Raw genomic sequence first — 22,658 nt, 5'->3', positions numbered from 1 at the left:
CTTAAGCTCTGAGTTTAACTTTCAGATGGAAATTTTATATCCAGATAGGTTTTTAGAGGACACCTCTGTGTCACCCCAAAACATTGCCTGTCCTTCTGACCTTCTCTTCCTTCATTTCTCCTCTCATTTACCTTAGCCCCACTGCCTTTTTTTCTGTCTCTCATAAACCGTCTTTCTGAATTTTAGTGCACTTGCAGCTTGAACCCCGCAGTACAGTAAAAAAATGTTTCTGATTATAAACAAAAACATTGATTGTAAAAGGTACCTGTATTTGGGAAACTGCATTGTAACAGAACGCGATTACATTTGGAGAATGGTATGCTTACAGATTTTTTTTTTTTTTTTTACAGAGACAGCACTTTCTATCAATATTGAAAGCACTCAGAAATACAGTCATAGTATTCATATAAACATGTCTTTCGTGGTAGCTTTGCCTTATCTCAGTACTTTTTGAAGTACAGACAGCATGGCTCCAGAGCCCCGGCCTCAGCACTCGCTCACTGAGTGCTTGAACACATTACTTAACATCTGTGTTTACTTCTCTGTATAACGAGAATGGTAATTCCAGCCTCATAAAATTCACCAAATGGAATGCCTCGCAGAAGCTCTTACACATGATATCACTTAGTAGATGGAGGCTATTAACTGGTTCTCCTCCTAATTAAGTATATAAATTATACAGTGAGACCATTGGCAATACTTGTTAACTTATTGCTAAATTGATGATATTGTTAACTGTGTGTTACCAAGAACCAGTGCTGATTAGGAGTCAAGCTCACCCATCGGATTAGGTATACATTTATTTAAAACATTACTCCTTCCATTCTTGCTTTTTTTGTTGTAATAGAATTATTTTTTTGAATTTTAAGTACTTAAAGCAACGTGTATGCTGGAAGATGTTTTTAAGCAAGATTTTTGTTGATGCTTATATCAGTTTACTCTGCAATTAAACAGTGCATTAGCCTTAAAATGTCAGATACCTCACTAAGCTGAATATACAGAAAATTCCAAAATTATTGACTTGTAGAGTTTTACTAATTCCCAGGAGATGGAATTTGCATATTGGTGCATATTAATAATTTTACATGTTTGTTTCTGAAGCCCAGTTGTGCGTTTCCAGTTTGCCATGACACAGAAGAGCGCTGTAGACTTGTGCTTAGCTACGTTCTGGAGGTAAGTTTCAGTGTAGACTGCACCGTTTCAGTAAAACTTGTACTTGATATGCAAATAGTGTTTGTTTATTGGTGCCTAAATGTTATTCTGAGTGATAGTCTACTGTGATTTTCCCCCCCTTTAAGCGTAAGTTGAAAATTAATGTCTCCTAATTTTCAAGTCAAATGTAGTAGTTTTTTAAAGTCTGTTTTCCAAATTTAAATTCTCCTAAATGTAACTAGTAGTCCAGATATTGCCTTATATTTAGTTTCCAGTTGGTGTTCAGTGACATGTATAGTAAATGTTTCTCTTCTTTTAAAGGGTTTAAAATCTGTGGACAGCAGCATCAAAAAAGAAAGTGACCTCCCTGCCGCTGACCCCAACACCCCAATCCCACTAAAATATGAAGATGAATCCACAAGGGGGGGTCCTGAGGGTCTGGAGAAGCAGATGGCCTTGTTTTTGGACAAAAGTAAGTTGAATTGAAGTGCAAATAAGGCCTTTTCAGCGGAATAATATAGTAGGCCTTTTCAACAGCAGACTTAGGTCAATTAAGGCATTCATTGAAAGGAATTCAGAGAAAGGATAGCATGTGAATGGAAAGTAGGGGAAGATATCCTTTCATTCGAAATATAAAATAAAACAGGATAATTTTGATCCTTTATAGATAGTTCTAAGGAGAACATAAGGAACCTGCTTCCTCCTGTTACCTGCTGTGAGGAACTAATGCCTTCAGCGCGGTGGGGTTCTCCTGAGAAAGCCCCGCTTCAGTAGACGCAGTCAAGGATTTAAGCACAAGGACTTAGAACCAAACCGCACAGCCTCAGATCTCGGCTTCACTAGGGCAGGTTGTTTGACTTTTTTGAGCCTTGTTTTCTCTCTCAAAGTAGAGACAATAGTAGTCCCTACTTTAAAGGGCTGTTACACGGATTCAGTGAGTTAATGTATGTAACGTACTTAGAACTGTGCACATAATGAGCACCTTAGGAGTGGTAGCCGTTGTCCCCTCATGGCACTTGAATAGGCTGCAAGAGTCACTTATAAAGGGTCTGATTTGTTCCTCAAGAACATCACTTCATGAGGAACATGTGGACTTTGAAGTCAAAGTCCTGAATTTCTCGTTTATTTTAATCTAAGTTTTGTTTCTTTTTCCAACCTTATCCCCCTCCCTTTGTTTTTTTTAATCGGTTTCAGTTATTTTAAAAAGTGTTTTGAAAGCCTGTATGTTTAAAATAGTATCAAGTGCTTTCTAAAAGGTCTTTTCTTCCCTTCATGAACATAAGGGGGCGGGGGGGGCAGCGTGCGTGGCAGGATTCATTTCCCCAGCATTTATGTAGTGCTTCCTGTGTGCCAGCCTGAGTCTCCCCACAGTGAGGAGGACCACACCAGCACTTGAGACCCCTGTCTCTCTGCTTCCTTCACGGTGTTCTCTTCTCTGAAATGCCTTTTCTGTCTCCTCCTTCCTCCCTATCTCAGCTGTTGAAAATCCTGCTCTTGTTTAAGGTCTCCGTCCTCACCTCTATCCCCAGAATTCCTTGGTTCCCTCATCACTCTGTCCTGTGAGCACTTAACTGAAGCCCGCTTTAGTCATCGTCAGCTGTGTCTAATGGTTTTACACACACACACGAACACACTTGTGAGCAAAACTTCATCTTCTTCATCTTTGGTTTTCTCACAATGCCTCACACACAGAAAATGCATATAGTAGCAGAGGAAAAAGAAATACATGCACAAATAAAACCATAAGAGACTAAGTACTTTTCATTGCTTCGAAAGACTCAAGTGTTGGAGCTGATCAAAAAATGAGACATCTTGAAGCTGGGAGATGATGGGGGGTGGGTTCCCACAGCATTTTGCTCTTCTCTCTGTCATTGCACTTAATATATTTTGTTGTGGTTTATGTTATTGGCCCATCTCCACCCCTGGTCTGTGGGGTCTTCAAGGACAGAGGCCATATAACTTCATGTCACTGTTTCTGGTGCCTAGCACGGTGCTTGGCACAGAAGTGGTCATTTGTTGGCTGAAGTGGGTAGTAATGGGCTGGACTTTAGAAAGTATTCCTGGTGGAGGAAGCAGTAAACCCAGATGGGATACAGGGGAAACAGGGTCTATGTAGGCAACAAGCTGCACCTTGATTTTGGTTGGTGGAGAGTAGGCGTGGAGTACAAGGAGGTAAGACTAAAAAAAACGGAGCTTAGGAAGTGGGCTAAGATGCTGAGACATGATTGAATAAATGGTGAGAAGCCATTTTAATGTTGTGGAACAGGAATTCCACTGTGATTAAAGCTGTGCTTTAGGAAGGTGAACTTTTTGGCAGGTCGATGCATAGAGTAGAGAAAGAACGTAGATGTCAGTTATGAGCTTAGTTATGTTAGTGACCCTGAAAGAGTGACAGAGTTGACAGCTGCGGGGAAGCAGGCCTTTGGAAATCCCAAGTGAGAATGTCAAAACACTGCTATTCTACTTCATTGCATTTAAGTAGTAAAATACAGTATTTACCAGTTTTGTTGTAGCTGTTAATAGTACCTAGGCCTGGAGTGTTTTTATCAAGAAGCAAAATTTTTTTTACAGTGAGACTTATATTCAAATAAAATGTGCTGCCTTTTTTCCCTCATGTCGTAGTGGGCTCCCTTCAGAAGGGTAATTATTCCAGTCAGTCTGGAATGATCCCTGGTTCTTGGCAACATAAAATGAAACTCCAGCTGATTCTCAAGTCATCAAAGGCCTATTATGTTTTGTCTGATGCTGCCATGAGTCTTCAGAAATATGGAAGAGCGTTACGATACATTAAATTAGCTTTGCAGAGCCATGGTAAGTCACTATAAATGAAAATATTTAATAGGCATTGGGAGGAGAGAATGGAGAAGGCATCTGAATCACAGTGAAATTTTAATCCTATTTCTGTTTTAAATTTAATTAAAAATTTTTTTTTCTAATCTTGTGTATGTTTCCTAGTATTTTCCACTTTGGTTTAGCATCGCTTCATTTTGAAATACATGAAGTCATATGTGATATCTGACATAAAATAAACTTAGATACAGTGGTACAAAGCTTTCAGCTGGTAACAGATTTTCTTAATTTTTACTGTATTCCTTCATTTTTAACATGCTGTGTTTTTTCTCCTTCCTACCCTTTCCACATAGATACTTATTGCTGCCTCTGCACCAATATGCTTTCTGAAGTGCTGCTATTTCTTTCTCAATATTTAACACTCTGTGGTGATATCCAACTAATGCTGGCCCAGAATGCAAATAATAGAGCGGCACACCTTGAAGAGTTTAATTACCAAACAAAAGAAGACCAGGAGATACTACACAGCCTCCACAGGGAGTCCAGTTGTCAAGGTATGCCAGTGAGACTCATCGTTTGATTCAGAAAAATGCTAGCAATGTTAGTGTTTCGGTATTGCTGTTTTGTTTCATCATTTCTTAATGTTAAATTGAACGTGATCCTGTGTATTTGTATATAAAGTGGTTTTGAAGTATTTTATAATTACTAATTATACAACTAGAACTAATTAAAAAATAGTCTCTGGAGACAATCGTATTGACTTTTTACACTTCTCTTTTTGTAAGGTTTTTCTGGGAAACCCTTTAGTCAACTAACCAAGCCATGATTTTCTTTTGAAAAGAGTAACAGTTGGTAAAAGTGGATGAATTACTTTTTGAATGGTTCACCTTTTGAATGGTTCCTGAGGGCTAAGATACAGTGATCATTATTTTTTAAATGTAGTTCACAGCTGTCTGTTTTTGGAGTTGTCAGATTTTAAACCTGGAAGATAGGAGAATTTAGTCTGCAGAGCAGTATCCCTCCCTCTTAGCTCAGTACAGTTATATAAGCACCTTGCAATTAGGGCAGTAAATGAGACATGAGGTGCTTTTGTAATGTATCATGGAGTTGTTTTATTATGCTCTTAAATCGTTTGTATCACTTTGTATCCACATCCCAAAAAACTTTGGACTGTTAACATCTAGAGAAGTATACTGGGGGAGGAAATGTATTATTGTGGGGTTTTTTTGCCCTCTTTCTCCCCTTCTCCCCTTCTGAGTTTCTCAAATAATCATTTGATTTTAATAGACATGGTGATAAAATCCTTAGTTTGTTTTTGCCATTTCCATCATGTTAATTTCATATAAGGTACTTCTTTGTAAGAGTGATGTGCTCCTTGAAAGTTATCAGCAGGAGTACTACCCTTTTTCTCCCTTGAATTTTTGGGCCCTGCACCTGAGTTTACTCCAGTCTCCACTAGATGGCACATTTAAGTCTTTGAGAGCTTATCTGTCAGCTTCTTCAGTGACTTAAACTTACATTGGCAAACTCTAATGCACATAACTAGCCTCTGTAGCAATCCGAACTTTATTTCAAGAACTGTTTCCAGTAATTAAAAAGGAAAAAATGGTTTACCTTGTATCAGTGGACAACTTTAGGTCTGTACCAATAAGCAGTGGACCTGGTAAAATCTGGGTCTTGGGAGTTGTTTTTAGGCAGGAAAATATTTCTTTTAATACAACATTAATGCCCCAAGAAAATATAGTTTTTAAAATAAATTCAGAGATCTTTTCTTTTGAAATTTAAAATTTTAGTTGTATTAATTGAATCTTACTATGTTTATACTATATTGCATATTATAGTATAAGCATAATTTTACTATATGTTAGTTTGTCTTAAAAGTATTAGATTACTTAGATACTAAGGAAGAAGAGTTCATATGACTCATGGTGATGTTTCCTTTTTTTTCTTTTAAGGATTTGCATGGGCAACTGATTTGTCTACGGACTTAGAAAGTCAACTTTCAGTTAGTTGTAAATGTTATGAGGCTGCTAATGAAATCTTGCAGTTTAGTGACTTAAAAAGTCAAAATCCAGAACAGTATATACAAGTATTGAAGAGAATGGGTAACATTAGAAATGAAATCGGTGTCTTTTACATGAATCAGGCTGCCGCATTACAGAGTGAGAGAGTAGGTGAGTACATCTCTGGGGTCCTGTCTTTATTGCCTGCTCTCTTAGAAAATCATGCTGATTTTACATGGTTCAAGCCAAGAACTGTGGCATTTGATTTTACGTCATAAAGGGTGCACTATTAAAGAATCTTTTATTACTAAATTCTCAAGGAATAAAAGTAGGAAAAGACATTATTTCCCCTTGGGAGTCATCATTTCACTGTCCTCCGTCCTCCATCTGGTCAGTTCAGAAGTGAGTTGGACAGTCAGCCATGTGCTAGGCTCTATGCTGGATGTGTAATTGGCTAAGACATAGTTCTCCGAGCTGAGAAGCCAGATATGAATACAAATCTCTGAAAAATGCTGTAAGTACAAATGGCGTACAGTAGAGGAGTGGGGAAAGGAGACGTTCCTTGAAGTTGTGGTGTTCTTGGAAGGCTTGTGGGAAGAAGGTGTAGTTTGGGCAGATTGCAACATGATATGATTGCAGCAGGCAGATGTGGGAAAGGTGGGATGTCTTGACCGGAGTAGGCAGCATTAGGAAGGAGCCAAAGATATAGTGTCCAATGGGTGTTTAGAGGAGCAGCGAGTGGTCTTCAGTGATTCAGGCAGAGGGGGTTGGATTCATCTGCGCCCATGTTGAGTTTGAGAAGCCAGTGGACATGTACGTGAATGGTATGATTTAGTAGTCAGTTAGAAATGTGTGCTTAGAGCTCTTTCGGTTAGCAAGGCATAGGTTGGGAACCATTCACATAGGGGTGATAGTTGAAGCCATGAGAATGGGTGAAACTGTAGAGGCTGTACACACAGCATGGGAAACCAAAAGGGCTGAGATAAAACTGAGGACAGCAGGTAGGTTGAATAAGTTATTGTGTGCCTGTTGATCTGTGAGCTGTACTTGGCACAGGGATACAGAGGTCATTGCCGGTGGGAGACCCTGTGCTTTTTTGTTTTTGTTATTTATACGTATATAATACATTTTTAAAATTGAGATATAAGAACCTATGCTTTTAAGGTGCCTCTGGAGGAGGAAGTTGGTGAAGGTGTATGAAAAGTGGTTGTCAGAAACCTAGGAGAATTAGAGAAGACACAGACTGTGCCTCTTGAAGTTCATGGGACCATGTCTTTTGAATCTTTATAAAATAGTGCTTTGCTCGATGTTTTTATTTGCCCGCTTTAATATCATCTGGTTAATAGAGAAGAGGACTCCGAGTGTTGTGTCAGTCTGCCCGGCTGCCGTAGACTAGGTGGTTTCAACAACAGAAATTTATTTCTCACAATGTGGAGCTGGAAGTCCAAGGCTGGGTTTCTCTGAGACTTCTCTCCTTGGCTTGCAGGTGGCCACTTTCTTGCTGTGTCCTCACCTGGTCTTTTCTCTGTGTGTGTTCCTGACGTCTCTCTTATGAGAACACCAGTCATTTTGGATCAGGGTCCCACCTTATGACCTCATAAATGAGACCTTAGTCACATTTGTGGTTAGGGCCTCAACATGAATTTGGGGCGGGGGGCGGGGGGACACAGGTGTGATGAGAATAGTGCGCTGCAGCGGGTCCAGGTGGCTGGTGGTCCACTAGACGTCCTGTCACTGCCACGCTCTCATCATCTCATCGAGAGACACTGGTGGGTTTATGCTGATATCTGCTTACGCAATTGTTTTCTTTCTTTTTTTGTGAAGTGAGCAAAACTGTGTCTACTGCAGAGCAGCAGTTGTGGAAAAAAAGCTTTTCTTGTTTTGAAAAGGGAATTCACAACTTTGAGTCAATTGACGATGCCACAAATGCTGCCCTTTTATTATGTAACACGGGACGACTCATGCGAATTTGTGCACAGGCGCACTGTGGTGCAGGTGATGAATTTAAACGTGAATTTTCTCCAGAAGAAGGCTTGTATTACAATAAGGTAACTTGTTTACATGTTGGACCGCATCTGTTCACACCTGATTGTCCTTTACACTTTGCTACAGTTCCACTAAAAGGTTATAAAACTAAAATAATTAACAACTGTGGTGATGGCACAGGACTAGACAGATCATTAAAACACTTAGAAACTGGCCTAAGAATACTGAGAATTTAGTAGTGAAGATGACAGGTTGAATTGGTAGGGAAAGATGATTGATCAGTAAATTACATTGGTGTAGTGAGAGCACATCAGATGGATTAAAGATCGACACGGAGAAGTGAAACTCTGGAAGTTCCAGAGGAAAATACAGGTAGACGGTTATCTGATGGGATGGGAAAGGACTTTTGCAGCATAACACAAACAGCAAAAATTGCGACATAAAAGATGGATAAATTCAAATGCATAAAAATTGTTTTTTAAATGCACAACAGAAAGCAAAATTGAAAAGCAGTCCACAATCCAGGGAAAATACTTAGAGCACACATGACAGATCAGAGGTTAATAAACCCTTAATATATAAAGAACAATTAAGAATCATTGAAAATAAACTGCCCCAATAGAAGAACAAATAACCTTGAACAAAAAAGTCATACGTGTAAAAAAAAAAAAAAAGTAAATGGTTAATATGTAAGAAAAATTTCAAAATTTAAACTTTTATGAAATTTAAAAATCAAGTTTTTTTAATCAAATTGTGAATATTTTTTGGCAAATGGTAATATCCAGCGTTGGGGGAAGTACAAGAACACTCATTAGTCGAGAACTTTGAAGCTGTTTAAATTACGTTAGTGAGCAATGTTCATTGCATAGAGAACTTTAAAAAAAAAAAGTGATCTTGTTTTTCTTTAAGCCTACATATACACAGAAAAAGTGGGTAAGTACACACCAGAAATGTAGAAATTATTGCTGGGTGATGGAATTCAGTGTGATTTTATTTGATTACATACAATGACCATGTATTTCAGCATGATGGTGACAGGTGGGAAGGGTTGCTTCTTTATACAATCAAACCCAGCAAATTTTTTATCCATAGACTTGTCAGATTATTTTGTCTAGTTTGCTAGTTATATAAGCTGTAATTCTCATTTAGAAAGAAAGGAAAACAAACGAAAAAAATGCATCCTCATGCTTCACATGAGTCATAAAACACTCAGATGGGCTGATGATAGACTCGAGAGGAAATGTGGGCAACATGCAGTCCACTTTAAATCACTTTCTTCATTGAAATTGTGTCACTGATTTACTTTTTTCCTTTACTCATGATATCGGTCTTTTATAAATTCTCTCAAATTAATGTTGGGGTGATTGTGAGGCATGTTTTACTTTATGGTGTATATTTAAACTGAGTCACAACGGTCCTCTTTGCTCTCTTGCAGGCTGTTGATTACTACTTGAAAGCTCTAAGATCCTTGGGAACACGAGACACACACCCAGCTGTTTGGGACTCAGTGAATTGGGAATTGTCCACTACTTATTTTACTATGGCAACTCTACAGCAAGATTATGCTCCGTTATCTAGAAAAGCTCAAGAGCAGGTAATATTTGCTGGATTATAAAGAAGTCTTAACCTTATTTATTCCTTTGTTTGACAGATTTTGAGCATCTGTTATAGTCTTTTCCTTGACAAGCAGTATTTAAATGTTTTTAAAATTCTTACATAAGATTATGGGATTGTCATTTTTTTCCTCCCCCTTAAAAAAAATACACAGATTGAAAAAGAAGTCAGTGAGGCTATGATGAAGTCCCTGAAATACTGTGACGTGGACTTGGTGTCTGCTCGACAGCCTCTTTGTCAGTACCGAGCTGCAACCATCCATCACAGGCTGGCGTCCATGTACCACAGTTGTCTGAGGAATCAGGTATTGCCATTTCGATTCAAGTTAAGTGCCAAGTCCATTTAAAAGTGTTCTGGTGCTTTTCTTACATTTCTGTAGACATTTAAAATGTCATCTATTCTTTTAGCCATTTGAGAAAAACTTGGACTGTAGGTATTTTTCCCCTCTCTCCTATGCTATGTATTTTTCTATTATAATTGGGTCTTAGTTTGCAAAATCATGTGTTTGCCTGGGTGTATTATTTAGACTTTTTTTAAATGTAGTTAGGCTTTATAGCAACAGTTCTATGCCAATTTTAAAGTATGCATTGCTCATTTTAAAAAATTTTTATTGTGAAATAGAGCATGCATATAAAAGCACATAGAAAATGTATGTGAAGCATTTATACAGTTTAAAGAATAACAAAGGAAACCCCTGTGTACCTCACCTTGAGGTTAAGGAACGGAAGAGTCCTTCAGGGATCCCCTGTGTACCCCTCCCTGTTGAGTCTCTCTCAGTACCCACCCACATTAACTACTGTCCCTGATTTTCTATTATGTCTGTACCTTTTCTGTCTTTTACCACCTAGATTAACTACTGTCCCAGATTTTCTATTATGTCTGTACCTTTTCTGTGTTTTAACACTTAAACAGCATGTTTACATTGTACCTCGTTGTGAACTTTATAGAACAAGTCATACTGTACATATTCTTCTGTGGCTCATTGCTTTTTAGTTAACATCATGTTTTGGAGATTCTTCCAGGTTAATACACGTAGCTGTTCATTTTCTCAGCTCAATAGTATTCATTAAATGAATATATCACAGTTTATTTATCCATTCTATGATTACTGAACTTTGGGGTTGTTCTAGTTAGAGGCTGTTAACAATAATATTATGAACAGTCTTATACCTGAATCCTGGTGCTCAAATGCATGTATTTCTAAGGATAATCTGAGGCCTCAGCTGAAGGCGCCTTCCTTCAGAGAGGTTGCCTTGCTCCTGCCAGGAGTCTTGTGCATATAGTTTCTCAGGGATATTTTTTTATTGTTTTGTTGTTCTCCCTTTCTTAGCTCAGCACCAAGACAAATTATCTTGCAGTTCCTTGGGTGTGGGTTTACTTCTGGGACGCCTTTATCCTGGAAATACTGTCCTTTGAGGTCCAGCTGAAACTGGAGAGGGTTTTTTTCCACTCTGAGCTGGCCCTAGACTCTTTTCCCCTTGCCACAGAGGGCCCCCAACCTAAATTCACATTTGTCCAGATGGCCTAATATCCTCCTGGCAAAAGCAAGCTTGAGAGAATTCCAAGACAGTTCACTGGGGGAAGAATTGTCTGTTCAGCAGATCATGCTGGGACAAGTGGGCACCTGTGTGCGGAAGGATAGGGTTGGACTCCTCCCGCACGTAACATACAAAAATAAACGGAAAATGGATTAAAGACCTGAATGTAAGAGGTAAAACTCTAAGACTTATAACAAAACACTAAGAAGTATTTAGTGGTCCAGAGACTTGCTTAAGTAGTTATTGTGAAATCAAAGCCTTAGGATTTATTTTATTTTTGGTTCTAGGTTGGTGATGAACATCTTAGGAAGCAGCACCGGGTGCTAGCAGATCTTCATTACAGCAAAGCTGTAAAGCTTTTTCAGCTTCTGAAAGATGCTCCATGTGAACTACTTAGAGTACAGTTAGAAAGAGTAGCATTTGCAGAATTTCAGATGACCAGTAAGTCTCACTTTTTTATTTCCCAGATTTGTATGCATTGGCTTAGTGTTGGATTGTCTTAGAGTGAGGCAGACTATGGATCTCTCTTGGATGTAAGCAATATTGTTTTCTTTTGAATTTGCCCATAGTTAATGTCTTTGGGTAGGGACAGTTTTTGAAATGCTTTTTAAAACTTAGAGAAATGCATTAGCTTATGTTTAGTGACTAGAAATACTGAAATAGAGCCCAGGATTTCTTACTTGAAAAAAAATTATGACAAGTTAGTTTAGACAATTAAAGATTTTAAGCATCATGAACAAGATGGGAGTGGAGAAGCAGTGATGGAGAAGTGGTGGGCCTCACTGAGTCCCTTTGAACGAAGAACCAAGACTGGCAGCTTTGGATTGTGGTTCTAGAACAGACTTTAACTGCAGATCCTGAGCAAGGTGGCGATGAAGTGGGAGGGCAGGGAGGGCGAAAGCGAGGCGCTTCACTTATCCTTTCGCACGGCGGAGTAAGCTGGCCCTCCACCGCTGCGCGATGTTTTCTAAGTTCCCTCCTCACCCTTGTTCACCTGCTCCCCTTCTGCACAGGGATCTTTTGAGAAATCTCTCTTGTGTGGTAAAGAAGCAAGAGACATTTATTTGAAGTACAGCAATTCCATTGGTTTCATTTCAGTTGTTTTCTTCTATAAAATGAAAATAAATTTAATATTTAACATATGCATGACTATATAGTATCTCTGGAAGGATGGACGAGAAACTGACGGCATTGTCACTTCCGTGGCTTTCAGTGTATGCCCATTTGGACCTTATACATTTTGACAGTGTATTACCTATTCAGAACAGTTTTTAGAAATACTTTTTACTAAAAGCATCTTTTTAAACTTTTTGCCAGTATATAGTGCCTAGCTGAATGTCTCGGGTGGTCACCCAGGATTAATAGTAGCTCTTTCTGGGGGCAGTCTGGGGTGATCTTCTTTTCCAATTTGCATCTTTGAATTTTCTGCCATGTTTGAATTCCTTAGAATGAGCAGACATCGTTTTTATTAAAAAAAAAAAAAAAAGTAGATACTGGGAACAAATTTGCTAAGATGGTAAGTATGCTTAGTTCCCTTTTTAAAAAATGTTTAATATTGTGACTGTAAAACCAGATAGTGAGGAAGGGAAACAATGATTGTTTATTGCCTTGTCTAGTCTTACTATTTTTCTTTAGGGATAATTACTGGACAAAAGTTGGATTTAGAAGATTTCTTGGGGTGCTCATGAGCTACCTTTACAGCATTTGAAAATCGGAATTTTCATTAATACATTGACATTGGATGGGTTTCTAGATTTATATTTAAAGGAATGATCATTTTGTGTTTGACACTCTAGGTCAGAATAGCAATATTGGAAAATTAAAAACACTTTCTGGGGCTCTTGATATAATGGTGAGAACTAAGCATGCATTCCAGCTCATCAGAAAGGAGCTTGTAGAGGAATTTGACCAGGTAAATGGAAAAAAGATTTATCATTGTTTTTTATGTGTCTTAAACTAAATGCTACATGACTGTGTATAGTGGGCATATGGGATGCGTGTATGTGTATATATGTATCTGTATATGCATTGTGTGTGTACAGATACATACATAAATACATATGCTCTGCATAAAAACATGTTAACAGTGATTTATTACATTTTCTTGGTGGAATTATTAAACTCTAATTTACAAGTGTATCTTTTATATTTTAAAATTATTTCTTGTGGGCTTCCCTGGTGGCGCAGTGGTTAAGAATCCGCCTGCAAATGCAGGGGACACGGGTTCGAGCCCTGGCCCGGGAAGATCCCACATGCCGCGGAGCAACTAAGCCCGTGCGCCACAACTACTGAGGCCTGTGCGCCTAGAGCCTGTGTTCCACAACAAGAGAGGCCACCACAATGAGAAGCCCGCACACCGCAATGAAGAGTAGCCCCCACTCACTGCAACTAGAGAAAGCCCGCGCACAGCAATGAAGACCCAACACAGCCAAAAATAAAATAAATTTATTAAAAAAAAATTATTTCTTTAAATAACCACATAGACCTTGGTTAATAATAAGGCCCTGGGAGTATAAAGTCTGTTAAGTTTTGCTTTTGTTTTTTTGTTTGTTTGTTTTTTTAAGAGAAAGGTCTGTGCCTTCTTTTATAATTTCCACTAAACTGTCTGCAGTTGAACGGTGATTGGGCTTAAGCAGGCTCCTTGGGAAGGCCTTCCCGGTTTGCCAGGCGTTCCCGCATTCATGCTGCCTTCTCCTGAAAGCTTGCCTGAGTCCCGGTGGCCTCCAGCCTATTTCCAAACTCTGGTTCTCAAACCATACAGTACCCATTTCCATCTTGCTCCTTGAGCGTCTGACGTTGGAAAGTCAGGAGGTTTTTGTTCAGGATTAGTTTCTTCTATGTAAGTGCCTTTTAGGTCTGAGACATTTTTTTAACGTGGTTTAGTCTATCAAAATGTTCTCAGGGGAGGGAGGAGGAGGAGGAGGCCGTGATGAGGCTGCCAGCAGGCTGGCCCTGAGGGAAAAATCATCTCAGGTTTGCTCTGTTTTGCTTTTGGTTTAAAAGTTTACTGGATTATTGAAATGGTGGTTCCATCACTTTAGTATGAAACTGTGAGGCAGCTTAGGTGAAATAACTTTTTGTTGCTTCTAGCCTAAGAGTGAAGAGACCCCTCCAGCTGCTGATTCTTCTCCTAGTCTCAATCGAGAAGAAGTGATAAAACTCCTGGGTATATTTGAATCTCGCTTGTCATTCCTTCTTCTTCAGTCCATCAAACTGCTGTCTTCAACTAAAAAGAAAACAAGGTAAATTTTGTGGAAATTTCTTTCCAAGCACCTTACCTATATACTTTTTATTACTGATACTGTAAAAGGATGGGCCCCATTCTTTGCTGTGTTTTTTAAGTGGTGCTCTTTTGTGATTTGTTAAATTGAGTGAGAATCATCTCCATGTGGCCTACTACGTGTTGAGATTATAGAAACAAAGAAATCTTGCTGCCTAAGGATAAATACCCTATAGGTTGTAATATTTTCCCTGAGAGAGATGAATGACCTGGAATGAAGACCTTGACTGTTTCTTGTAACGCTTCTGAGCATTGTGTTTAATGGGAAGTCAGAACTACAGTTTAGATACTCAGGGCCAAGCGCATCATAAAAGGTAGGTGACAGAACATCAAAGTCTCTCTAAAGCCCAGGAAACTAGTGAAGAGAAGAGTGAGCATCTCGGCAAATACACCTATAACATCTTATACAATTATGTTGTTTTCCAGAGTTATTAGGTTGGGATTAGTAATTTAATTTGAAATTCTGGTAGTAAATACTAGATCAGGAAAATAATATAAACAATATGCCTTTTTTTTTTTTTTAGTATAAGTATAATCCAGCCATATTACAAAATTTGAAAAATAGAAAAAGGAAAATCATTTATCTTAATATATTCATTCTTGTCAGTTATCCTCTGCATATTTTACCAATTTATAAAATTGGGATACAGATAATTTTTGTGTCTTTATGTTTTATTTATATATAGTAAAATTCATCCTTTGTGGTGTACAGTTCTTCAAGCTTTGACAAATGCATAGATATGTATGTCTACTGCCAAAATCACGGTACAGAGCAGTTCCATCAATCCAAAAATTCCTTCTTGCTGCCGCTTTATAGTTAATTCCTCTCCTGATTTCAGTTCCTTAGTATCTCAGGGAGAAAGCATTCTGTCTCCTGCTATGAAGTGTGACATCAGCTACAGGTTTTTGTAGATCAAGTTGAGGATGTTCCCTTCTATTCCTAGTCTGCTGAGAGTTTCTATCATGAATGAATGTTAAATTTTTGTCAGATGCTTGTGCTATATACGTTGAAATGACTGTATCATTTTCCATCTTTAATCTGTTAATATAGTGGATTACATTGATTTTTTTTTTTTAATGTTAAACCAGCTTTGAATCCCTGGGATAAACTAGTACTTTGTTGTGGTGTATTGTTTTTTTTATGTATTGTTGGATTCCATTTGCTAATATTGTGTTGAGAATTTTTGTGTCTGTTTATAAGGGGTATTGGTCTATACTTCTCTTGTAATGGTTTTATCTGGTTTTGGTATTCAAGCAATGCTGGCCTCATAAAATCAATTGGCAAGTGTTCCCTCTGCTGTTTTTTGAAACAGATTGGAATTTATTGGTGAAACCAGTTTAACATAGAGTTGGCTTTATGAAAAGTTTTAACAATTAGTTTAATTTCATTTCATAGATATAATATTATTCAACTTGTCTTTTTTTCTTCTTGAGTTTCATCTGTTGTCAAATACATAGGTTCACGGTATTCCGTTGTTAGCCTTTTAATATCTAAAGGAGTTTTTAGTGATAGCCCTTCTCTCATTCCTGATATTAGTTTTATCTTCTCTTTTTTTTTGGTCTGGTTAGAAGTTTATCAATTTTATTGATCTTTTCAAAGAACTAGCTTTTGGTTTGGTTTCTCTTCCTCCATTGTTTTTTATTTTCAGTGTCATCGATTTCTACACTTACCTATATTTCCTTGCTTTTGTTTATTTTGGGTTTAATCTGCTCTTTTTCTGTATTTATTTATTTATTCATTCATTCATTCATTCATTTATGGCTGTGTTGGGTCTTTGTTGCTGCGGGCAGGCTTTCTCTAGATGTGGCAAGTGGGGGCTACTCTTCGTTGCGGTGCATGGGCTTCTCATGCGGTGGCTTCTCTTGTTGCGGAGCACGGGCTCTAGGTGCATGGGCTCAGTAGTTGTGGAGCACGGGCTTAGTTGCTCCACGGCATGTGGGATCTTCCTGGACCAGGGCTTGAACCCGTGTGGTCCACTCGCTGGTCCTTCAGTGCTTTGTAGCTGTTAGGGAGGGGAGGGGGCGTTGGCCAGGCTTCTCACTTGTTTTGGGTAAGCCTCAGTCTGGGGCCGACCCTGTGTCCCTGAGTGTCAGGGGTGTGGCCTTCCCCCTGCTCCCGCCCCTCCCCCAGGGCTGGTGTTTCTTCTCTTCCCTTCCCCCGTCTGCACTGACCTTCACCAGCAGCGCTGCTCCCTCCCCACCCCCGCCCCACCTATTCATGCTTCTGGTTCCTGTGGAGAAGGGCCCGGTGGGTTTGGGTTGCCTGCCCCGCCCTCTCCCACGCTGCAGCAGCTGTTCCCCTTGCCCAGGCCTGCACCACAGGGGCTCGGCCTGGGACTCTCACCAGGCTCTTACAGCAGCTCCTGGTGGGGCTCTTGCAAGCCCCCTCCCTCACCAGCCCTCTCTTGACTTCTACCAGCTCATTAACTGTTTTAGCTAAATTCTTCTTTCCGTGTCCAGCTGTGTCCGCCCCAGGTGAGGAAGAACTTTCCTGTCTCTCCCAGTGTTAGCCTCTCTGTCCTTAGTTTTCAGACTAGTTGGTGGCCCTGCAACCCCAGCTCTCTGATGGGTTCAAGCAAAGTCATGACCTTATAGGTTGTCCTGCTTTTATTGCTGTTTTTGTCGTAAAGGTGGGAATGATACTTTTTCCAGCTCTCTACATACTAAGCAGAAACTCCCTCTCCTAATTGTTTTTGAGTAATTCTCTCTGGTCTAAGAAGAGCATTCGTTTTGAGAGGAGCACTGTGTATTGGGTGCACTGCCGTCTCAGCCCCATTGTTAACCCTGGGCGGCTGCTCCGGGTCCTGTTACTGGTGCACAGCAAGGGTAGCCGACACACCCATCTTCTGAAGAACCAAAAGGCAAAGGAGGTGTGCGTGTAGTGACGCACAGTTGGAAAAACTCATGGTTTTTCCTGTTTAACAGCAGTGGGTAAATTTTGAGAAATTTTTTACTGGTTTCTACAAAGTGGCAGTATAAATATATATGAGATGTGAGAAACATAGTGATTCATTGGTTTTCACAAATCCATGGTTTAAGTAATTGGCTAACACGTAACAGTTCAGTCTTATAGTATCCTTTATACTCATTAACAGTCATATGTATATGACCTAAGTCATTTTTATTTTAGTGGAGGGTCCTCTAACCTTCTGTTTATTCAAGTTATTACTATTCTAGTTAAAAAGTTTTAACCTAAACTTTTTACACGTGATGCATAAAGTCCTATTTAGCTAATCTGTGTTAGTTTCTTAAGGTTTATTAAATAAAAGACACTTAAATGTGCTGCATGTGTTAATACAGTTAGTATGTTGACAGGTTGCCCAACATAAGAGACGTATTGACTAGTAAGTCAATGACTGTTTCTCTCATGTTTCACTGATACACACATGAACATCTATAATTTTATTGTGGAGGAGAACATCCTGTGCTGCAAGCCCAGTTATTTCACCAGGAATTAATGAACATTCCTTTTTGGAGTAAAGGGAAATCAAAATTAGCCTTTAAAAGAAAGGAAATAGTCATATGTTTTTATTTTGACTGTTTCTTCCCTTCCCTCCCACCAAAAAAAAAAAGAATAGAATAAACTGAGCTTGGTAATTTAATTCTTAGAATCCTAAAGAATTGGAAAGAAATCTAAGAAAATTAAGATGCATTTAATTTAAAACAATTTTTGTTTTCCTTCTGAGATTGTGTAGGCACGTACGACGGCTGTCAGCACTGTCCTGCCAGAAATACTACTTTTGTCTGTTGGGTTGTGTTTTTTCTTTTTGGATCAAGAATTTATTTGCTCTTGTACTGCATTTTAATATTCACTGCTTTAGCCTCTTGACCTTTTGCTGGCTTTGGGGTTTAATATAATGAAAAAGTATAAAAAATAGAAGTAGTCTCTGAGGGTTTGGATGCCCTCTGCCATAGTTAGAGAACAGACCCTTTAGATTTGTGGGTTTTCCTGGCCAGGTATGTCCATCTAATATTTGGTTAAGAATAGTATAAAGGAAAATAAAAGAATGTAGGTTACCTTCTTTTGGAAAAAAGGTAACCCTATGAAATGATAGGACGCCTCAGAATACAGAGTTCATGGTTTCATTCACTTTGTGTGTGTGTGTGTGTGTGTGTGTGTGAAGATACCATAATGTTTATTTCTGCAGGAAAAATAAACATGAACAAAAACAAATCAATTATAAAATTGAAAAGGACAATACCATTGTAAATCCTAAATAACACAGCTAGAACTATACTTCATGTCAATTTTTAATAAGCATGGTCAATTTTAAAATGGTCAAATACTGGCAATTTCATACGGTTCAATAAAATTTGAAGTACATTATAGAGAGCTTAATGGCATAGGATAAATTCTTTTCTTTTACTTCAGGTTGGCTTTTTCACCTTCCCAGTTTCTAGACTGAACGATATGGCTGTTGACAATACCTAAGTTTTTGCAGTATAGAGAGAGAAAGAGAGAAAAAAAGATACAGAGAAATGGAAGCACAGTGAGACTAAATGATAGAGAAGAGAGACTGAATTTCTCCTTGGCCTGAACCTGGTTCCTAGAGAAGCGACTTTGAGCAGCTCCTGCTCTTGGACCAGTCAGCACAGCTAGTGCGGGGTGAGGGCAGAGCCCCTGTGGAACGGGGCTCTAAGGGTTCACCCCTGCAGGTCAGAACGGAGTGGCGACCAGGACGGTGATCACTGACAGGTGGACACACAGCCCCATAATCGTCCTCCAAGGATGTGAGTCTTGGAGCTGCTGTTCCACTGCTCTGTTAGGGCTCTGTATGAGCCCTGAGATAAAGAAGTAATACTGAAAATATTTCACATCAGGTAGCAATCAATCAGAAATCAGACCCAGGTTGTGAACAGCTGGCTGAGCCATCCCAGTGCATTCCCCTGAAGAGAGCGTGAGGTCCTCTCATAAACAGGAATATCACTGTTCCCAGAGTTAGTTATTTTGTGGACCTGGACAGGTTTCATTAACTGTTGATGAGAGTTGCTTAAGGAAGGGAATAATTTGTAGAAATTGGAAGATAAAGATTTAACGTTCAGAATTATGATCAGAACAAATCAAAGGGTTCTATACTTACGATCTCAGAAGCCCATCAGTTATGCTCAGGCATCCCGCTGAAACGACGGTGTGATGTCCTTGTCCACAGAGACCAATTCATATTTCAGCCGGTGTTTCTAATTGCTAAGTGCTACTGCCTTGATTACTGTCAGATAGGAGTTTAAATGTCTTATAAGGTTATCAGAGGTTTGTGAATGTTAACCTTCCCCCCACAAAAAAAACCAAAACATATCCATCTTAGGCCTGAACTGCAGAGAGTGAATACGTTTTGAACAGTCATTTTTACTGTGCTGCGGGTGGTGTTGGGTGGGCGTGGGGCGGAGAGAGGAGGAGATGTGCCTGGTAAAAGTCGGAGCGAGCGGGAAGGAGAAATGGGTCTGTAAGAGGGGAGTGTGAGGGGGCTCTCATTGGCTGCCAGCCCGGGCCTGTGGTCAGGCCGGCCGCAGTGCGGAGGAGGTGGGTCCTGTCGAAGAGCAGTAGTGGAGCTGTGAGAGAAGGGGGGCTCCTGACAGCCTGAGCCTTGATTTGGGGCAGAAGGGAGGGTCCAGGCTGCTGGTTTGCTCTCTGGCAGGCCTGACCAACAGGCACTCGGGCAACGGTGGAAGATTTGCATATTGGAGAGTGGAAAGAACGTAGCATTTGAAGTCAGAAAACATTTTGACCTTGAACCAAATTATTTAACCCTTCTGGGCTCAGTTTTCACATCATTTAGTTTTTCATTACAAAATACGAATACCAGTCCTTGCTCTCCCGTGGTGACAGGGTCACAGGCAGATCTCGTGTGCATGTGCGCACTCTCAGCTGTTCTCTGTATGTGTGGCCAGGGCTCTGCATTTATTATATCCGGACTCAAAAAATAAAAAGGATGCTAGAAATGAACTGCCGTGTGATTACTAGTCTTTTTCAGTAACATAAATATAATCCATCGATCTACCCTACCGGGGAGATATTTTCAAAATAAACTGCAAACTTAAGAAATTTTTGTTAAGACAGTTGTGAAATGTAAATTCCCTCTAGAACTCTCCAGCCAAGGGGCACTCTTCACACAGAAGCTGCGCGGCATTTCAGCTAGATGAGGGGCAGCGCGTCCGTCTCCGGCAGTGCTCGCTCCAGGGGAGCAGTCCCGCAGTCGCTCTAGGTGTGTGCCCGGAAGCTGTACCGCGTGGCTTCTCGCCGTCGCCTGGCCCCACTGTGTTTTCTTCACAGCACGTGTCATCTCACAGTCTCTTCTCTTCACCGTCTCGACGTGTCTTCCCCCAGCTCTTCCCTCAGAATGTGGATTCCATGAAGGCAGGGGCTCTGGGTCTGTTTTGTTCATGACCACGAGTAGTTCCTGGTACATAGTAGGCGGTTGAACATTTATAAAAAGAATAATCATTGGCTTTAATTGATGTTTTGAAATAAATGTTTAAAAACGGGCCCATAAGCAGTCGATGGAGTCGGCATTAATAGAACACCTGCTTCCACGTGAGAAGTGATGACAGGGCTGCCTGTGTTCAGTTTTTGGATTTCTTTTACAGCTCTTGGTGGGCATCACTCTTTGCTTCATCGCCCTCTCTCTTTTTTTAACCCAGTAGTAACCTTGAAGAAGATGTAGTCCTCAAAACCAACAAGCAGATTTACTCCCAGCTTCTAAGAGCTACTGCGAACAAAAACGCATCTCTCCTGGAAAGAATCGACGTTCTCGTCCATTTGCTGGACCAGCTGGCTCGTGGCAGCGGCGGAGGCGGCGGTGCTCTTCAGTGACTCTGCCTGGGGCTGCACCCGCAGAGATGCTGTCAGTGCCTTCTGCACTCGGGGGCTAGTGTGTCCATTTGGTGCTTCGTTTCATTAAATACGAGGGAAATACCCACTTAAAACAGGCACGGCAGTGGAAACAGAGCTCTCATTTCCCATGGCAAACAGTCATGGTTGAGTTCTTTGGCTTCTTCATTGGAGGTGCCAACATCAGAATCAGACCTAGAGCTCCCACATTCGTTTCTTTGAGAAGCATGTGGTACCTCAGTATTAATAGACTTGCTGTGAGGCAGTTAACACTTTTAAATATTTTTGAAGTATGTTAAGCTACATGGGTTTAAGAGATAATTATCTTGGATAAATGTTACTTTGGTCAAGGGAACTTTTATCCAAATGATTCTAGTGGTTCAGGTCAGTTAAAGAAACTTCCTGTACGTCCACAGTGTTCCCTTCTCAAGTGCACAGAAAAAGCCTGCCCTTTTTAAGCTTCAGTACAGGATTTTTCGAAGACTGGCCATTGTGCAGTTCTCTCTTTAATGCATGTTCTGAACGGATCTGCTTTTCTCTGACTTTGTATGACAGTTGATCAAGAATTGGTACCCCCCCTCCCCCTTTTTTTTTTCATTTTAAACTTGAAACTGTGAATAAGGTAAGAAAACTATTTTGAATAAATAAATTATTTATTTAAAATGTCTTTGTAGTTTTCCATTTCACATTCTTCACATTGAGTTCTGATGTGAACTGGTTTAATTAATTTTACAAAGTGAAGATTAAAACATTAAAAATAAAATTCTGCCATCCACTAAATTCTCACTAGGATATTATACTTACTACTTGCTGCTACATGGCTCTTGTCCAGTTGCTTAAGACATACTCTATTTTTCCAGTGCCTACAGCATGCAAGGCTGTACTTGTCATAGTTAATTAATCTCATTTTCAAGAAAGATAACGTCATCTACAGATCCAGCATACTCTTTCCTGTTGGGTTGATGGTTTGGATTTACGTGCATGATGCCTCTGTAGGCAAGAGCCTGCCCCGCCACCAAGTCCACTGGCCTGGCCTAGTGTGGGAAGATGTGCTGCTGCCGACCCCCCTCGGTGCCACGTGCAGATGATTTTCACTGTGCAGCCCCCTCCACTCACTGGCCACACACTTCTGAAGAAATCTGAACTAGACTAGAAAACTGTCTGGAATAAACTTGTTTTAAGCTGAATTTTTACAGACTCCTTTTTCATACACTGAGATTTTCAGATGTTTTCACTGGTGAGTTGACAGCTCTCATAGCCTGGCAGAATTATCACTTGCCATTTGTCCACTTCCTTGTAATTATGCAGTTTGCATTGTCCTCGGGACAGATTTGCATCAACTAATCATTGAAGCATTGAAAGTTTTGCCTAAATTGTAAAGCAGTTGTACAATATCAACGATGTCTCATATCAGGACAGCTGTCATTCTGTTTCCCCTTGTGGCAAGCACACACACAGAATAAAACTCT

At 39.9% G+C, this 22,658-nt stretch overlaps 1 protein-coding gene across 6 annotated transcripts in view; it reads left to right on the top strand.

Moving 5' to 3' along the window:
* EDRF1 (erythroid differentiation regulatory factor 1) overlaps positions 1–21,854 on the top strand; it is a 36,631-nt gene extending 14,777 nt beyond the window's left edge. For 4 of the 6 annotated variants that reach the window (XM_036827787.1, XM_036827790.1, XM_036827785.1 and 1 more), the window contains 12 exons: positions 1,102–1,173; positions 1,474–1,624; positions 3,775–3,963; positions 4,296–4,496; positions 5,898–6,116; positions 7,770–7,993; positions 9,367–9,525; positions 9,700–9,849; positions 11,371–11,524; positions 12,880–12,995; positions 14,174–14,325; positions 21,000–21,813. In XM_036827787.1, the coding sequence (XP_036683682.1) occupies positions 1,102–1,173; positions 1,474–1,624; positions 3,775–3,963; positions 4,296–4,496; positions 5,898–6,116; positions 7,770–7,993; positions 9,367–9,525; positions 9,700–9,849; positions 11,371–11,524; positions 12,880–12,995; positions 14,174–14,325; positions 21,000–21,171 (1,959 nt within the window). In that variant the 3' untranslated portion in view covers positions 21,172–21,813. Of the gene's footprint in view, positions 1–1,101; positions 1,174–1,473; positions 1,625–3,774; positions 3,964–4,295; positions 4,497–5,897; positions 6,117–7,769; positions 7,994–9,366; positions 9,526–9,699; positions 9,850–11,370; positions 11,525–12,879; positions 12,996–14,173; positions 14,326–20,999 lie in introns of all 6 variants that reach the window. The other 2 variants (XM_036827786.1, XM_036827789.1) reach the window with 2 other exon arrangements.
* The last annotated feature ends 804 nt before the right edge of the window (positions 21,855–22,658 follow it).

Source organism: Balaenoptera musculus, chromosome 16 (assembly GCF_009873245.2).
Source record: "Balaenoptera musculus isolate JJ_BM4_2016_0621 chromosome 16, mBalMus1.pri.v3, whole genome shotgun sequence".
Classification (NCBI taxonomy): Eukaryota; Metazoa; Chordata; class Mammalia; order Artiodactyla; family Balaenopteridae; genus Balaenoptera; species Balaenoptera musculus.
This window is presented reverse-complemented; position numbering and strand designations above follow the sequence as displayed.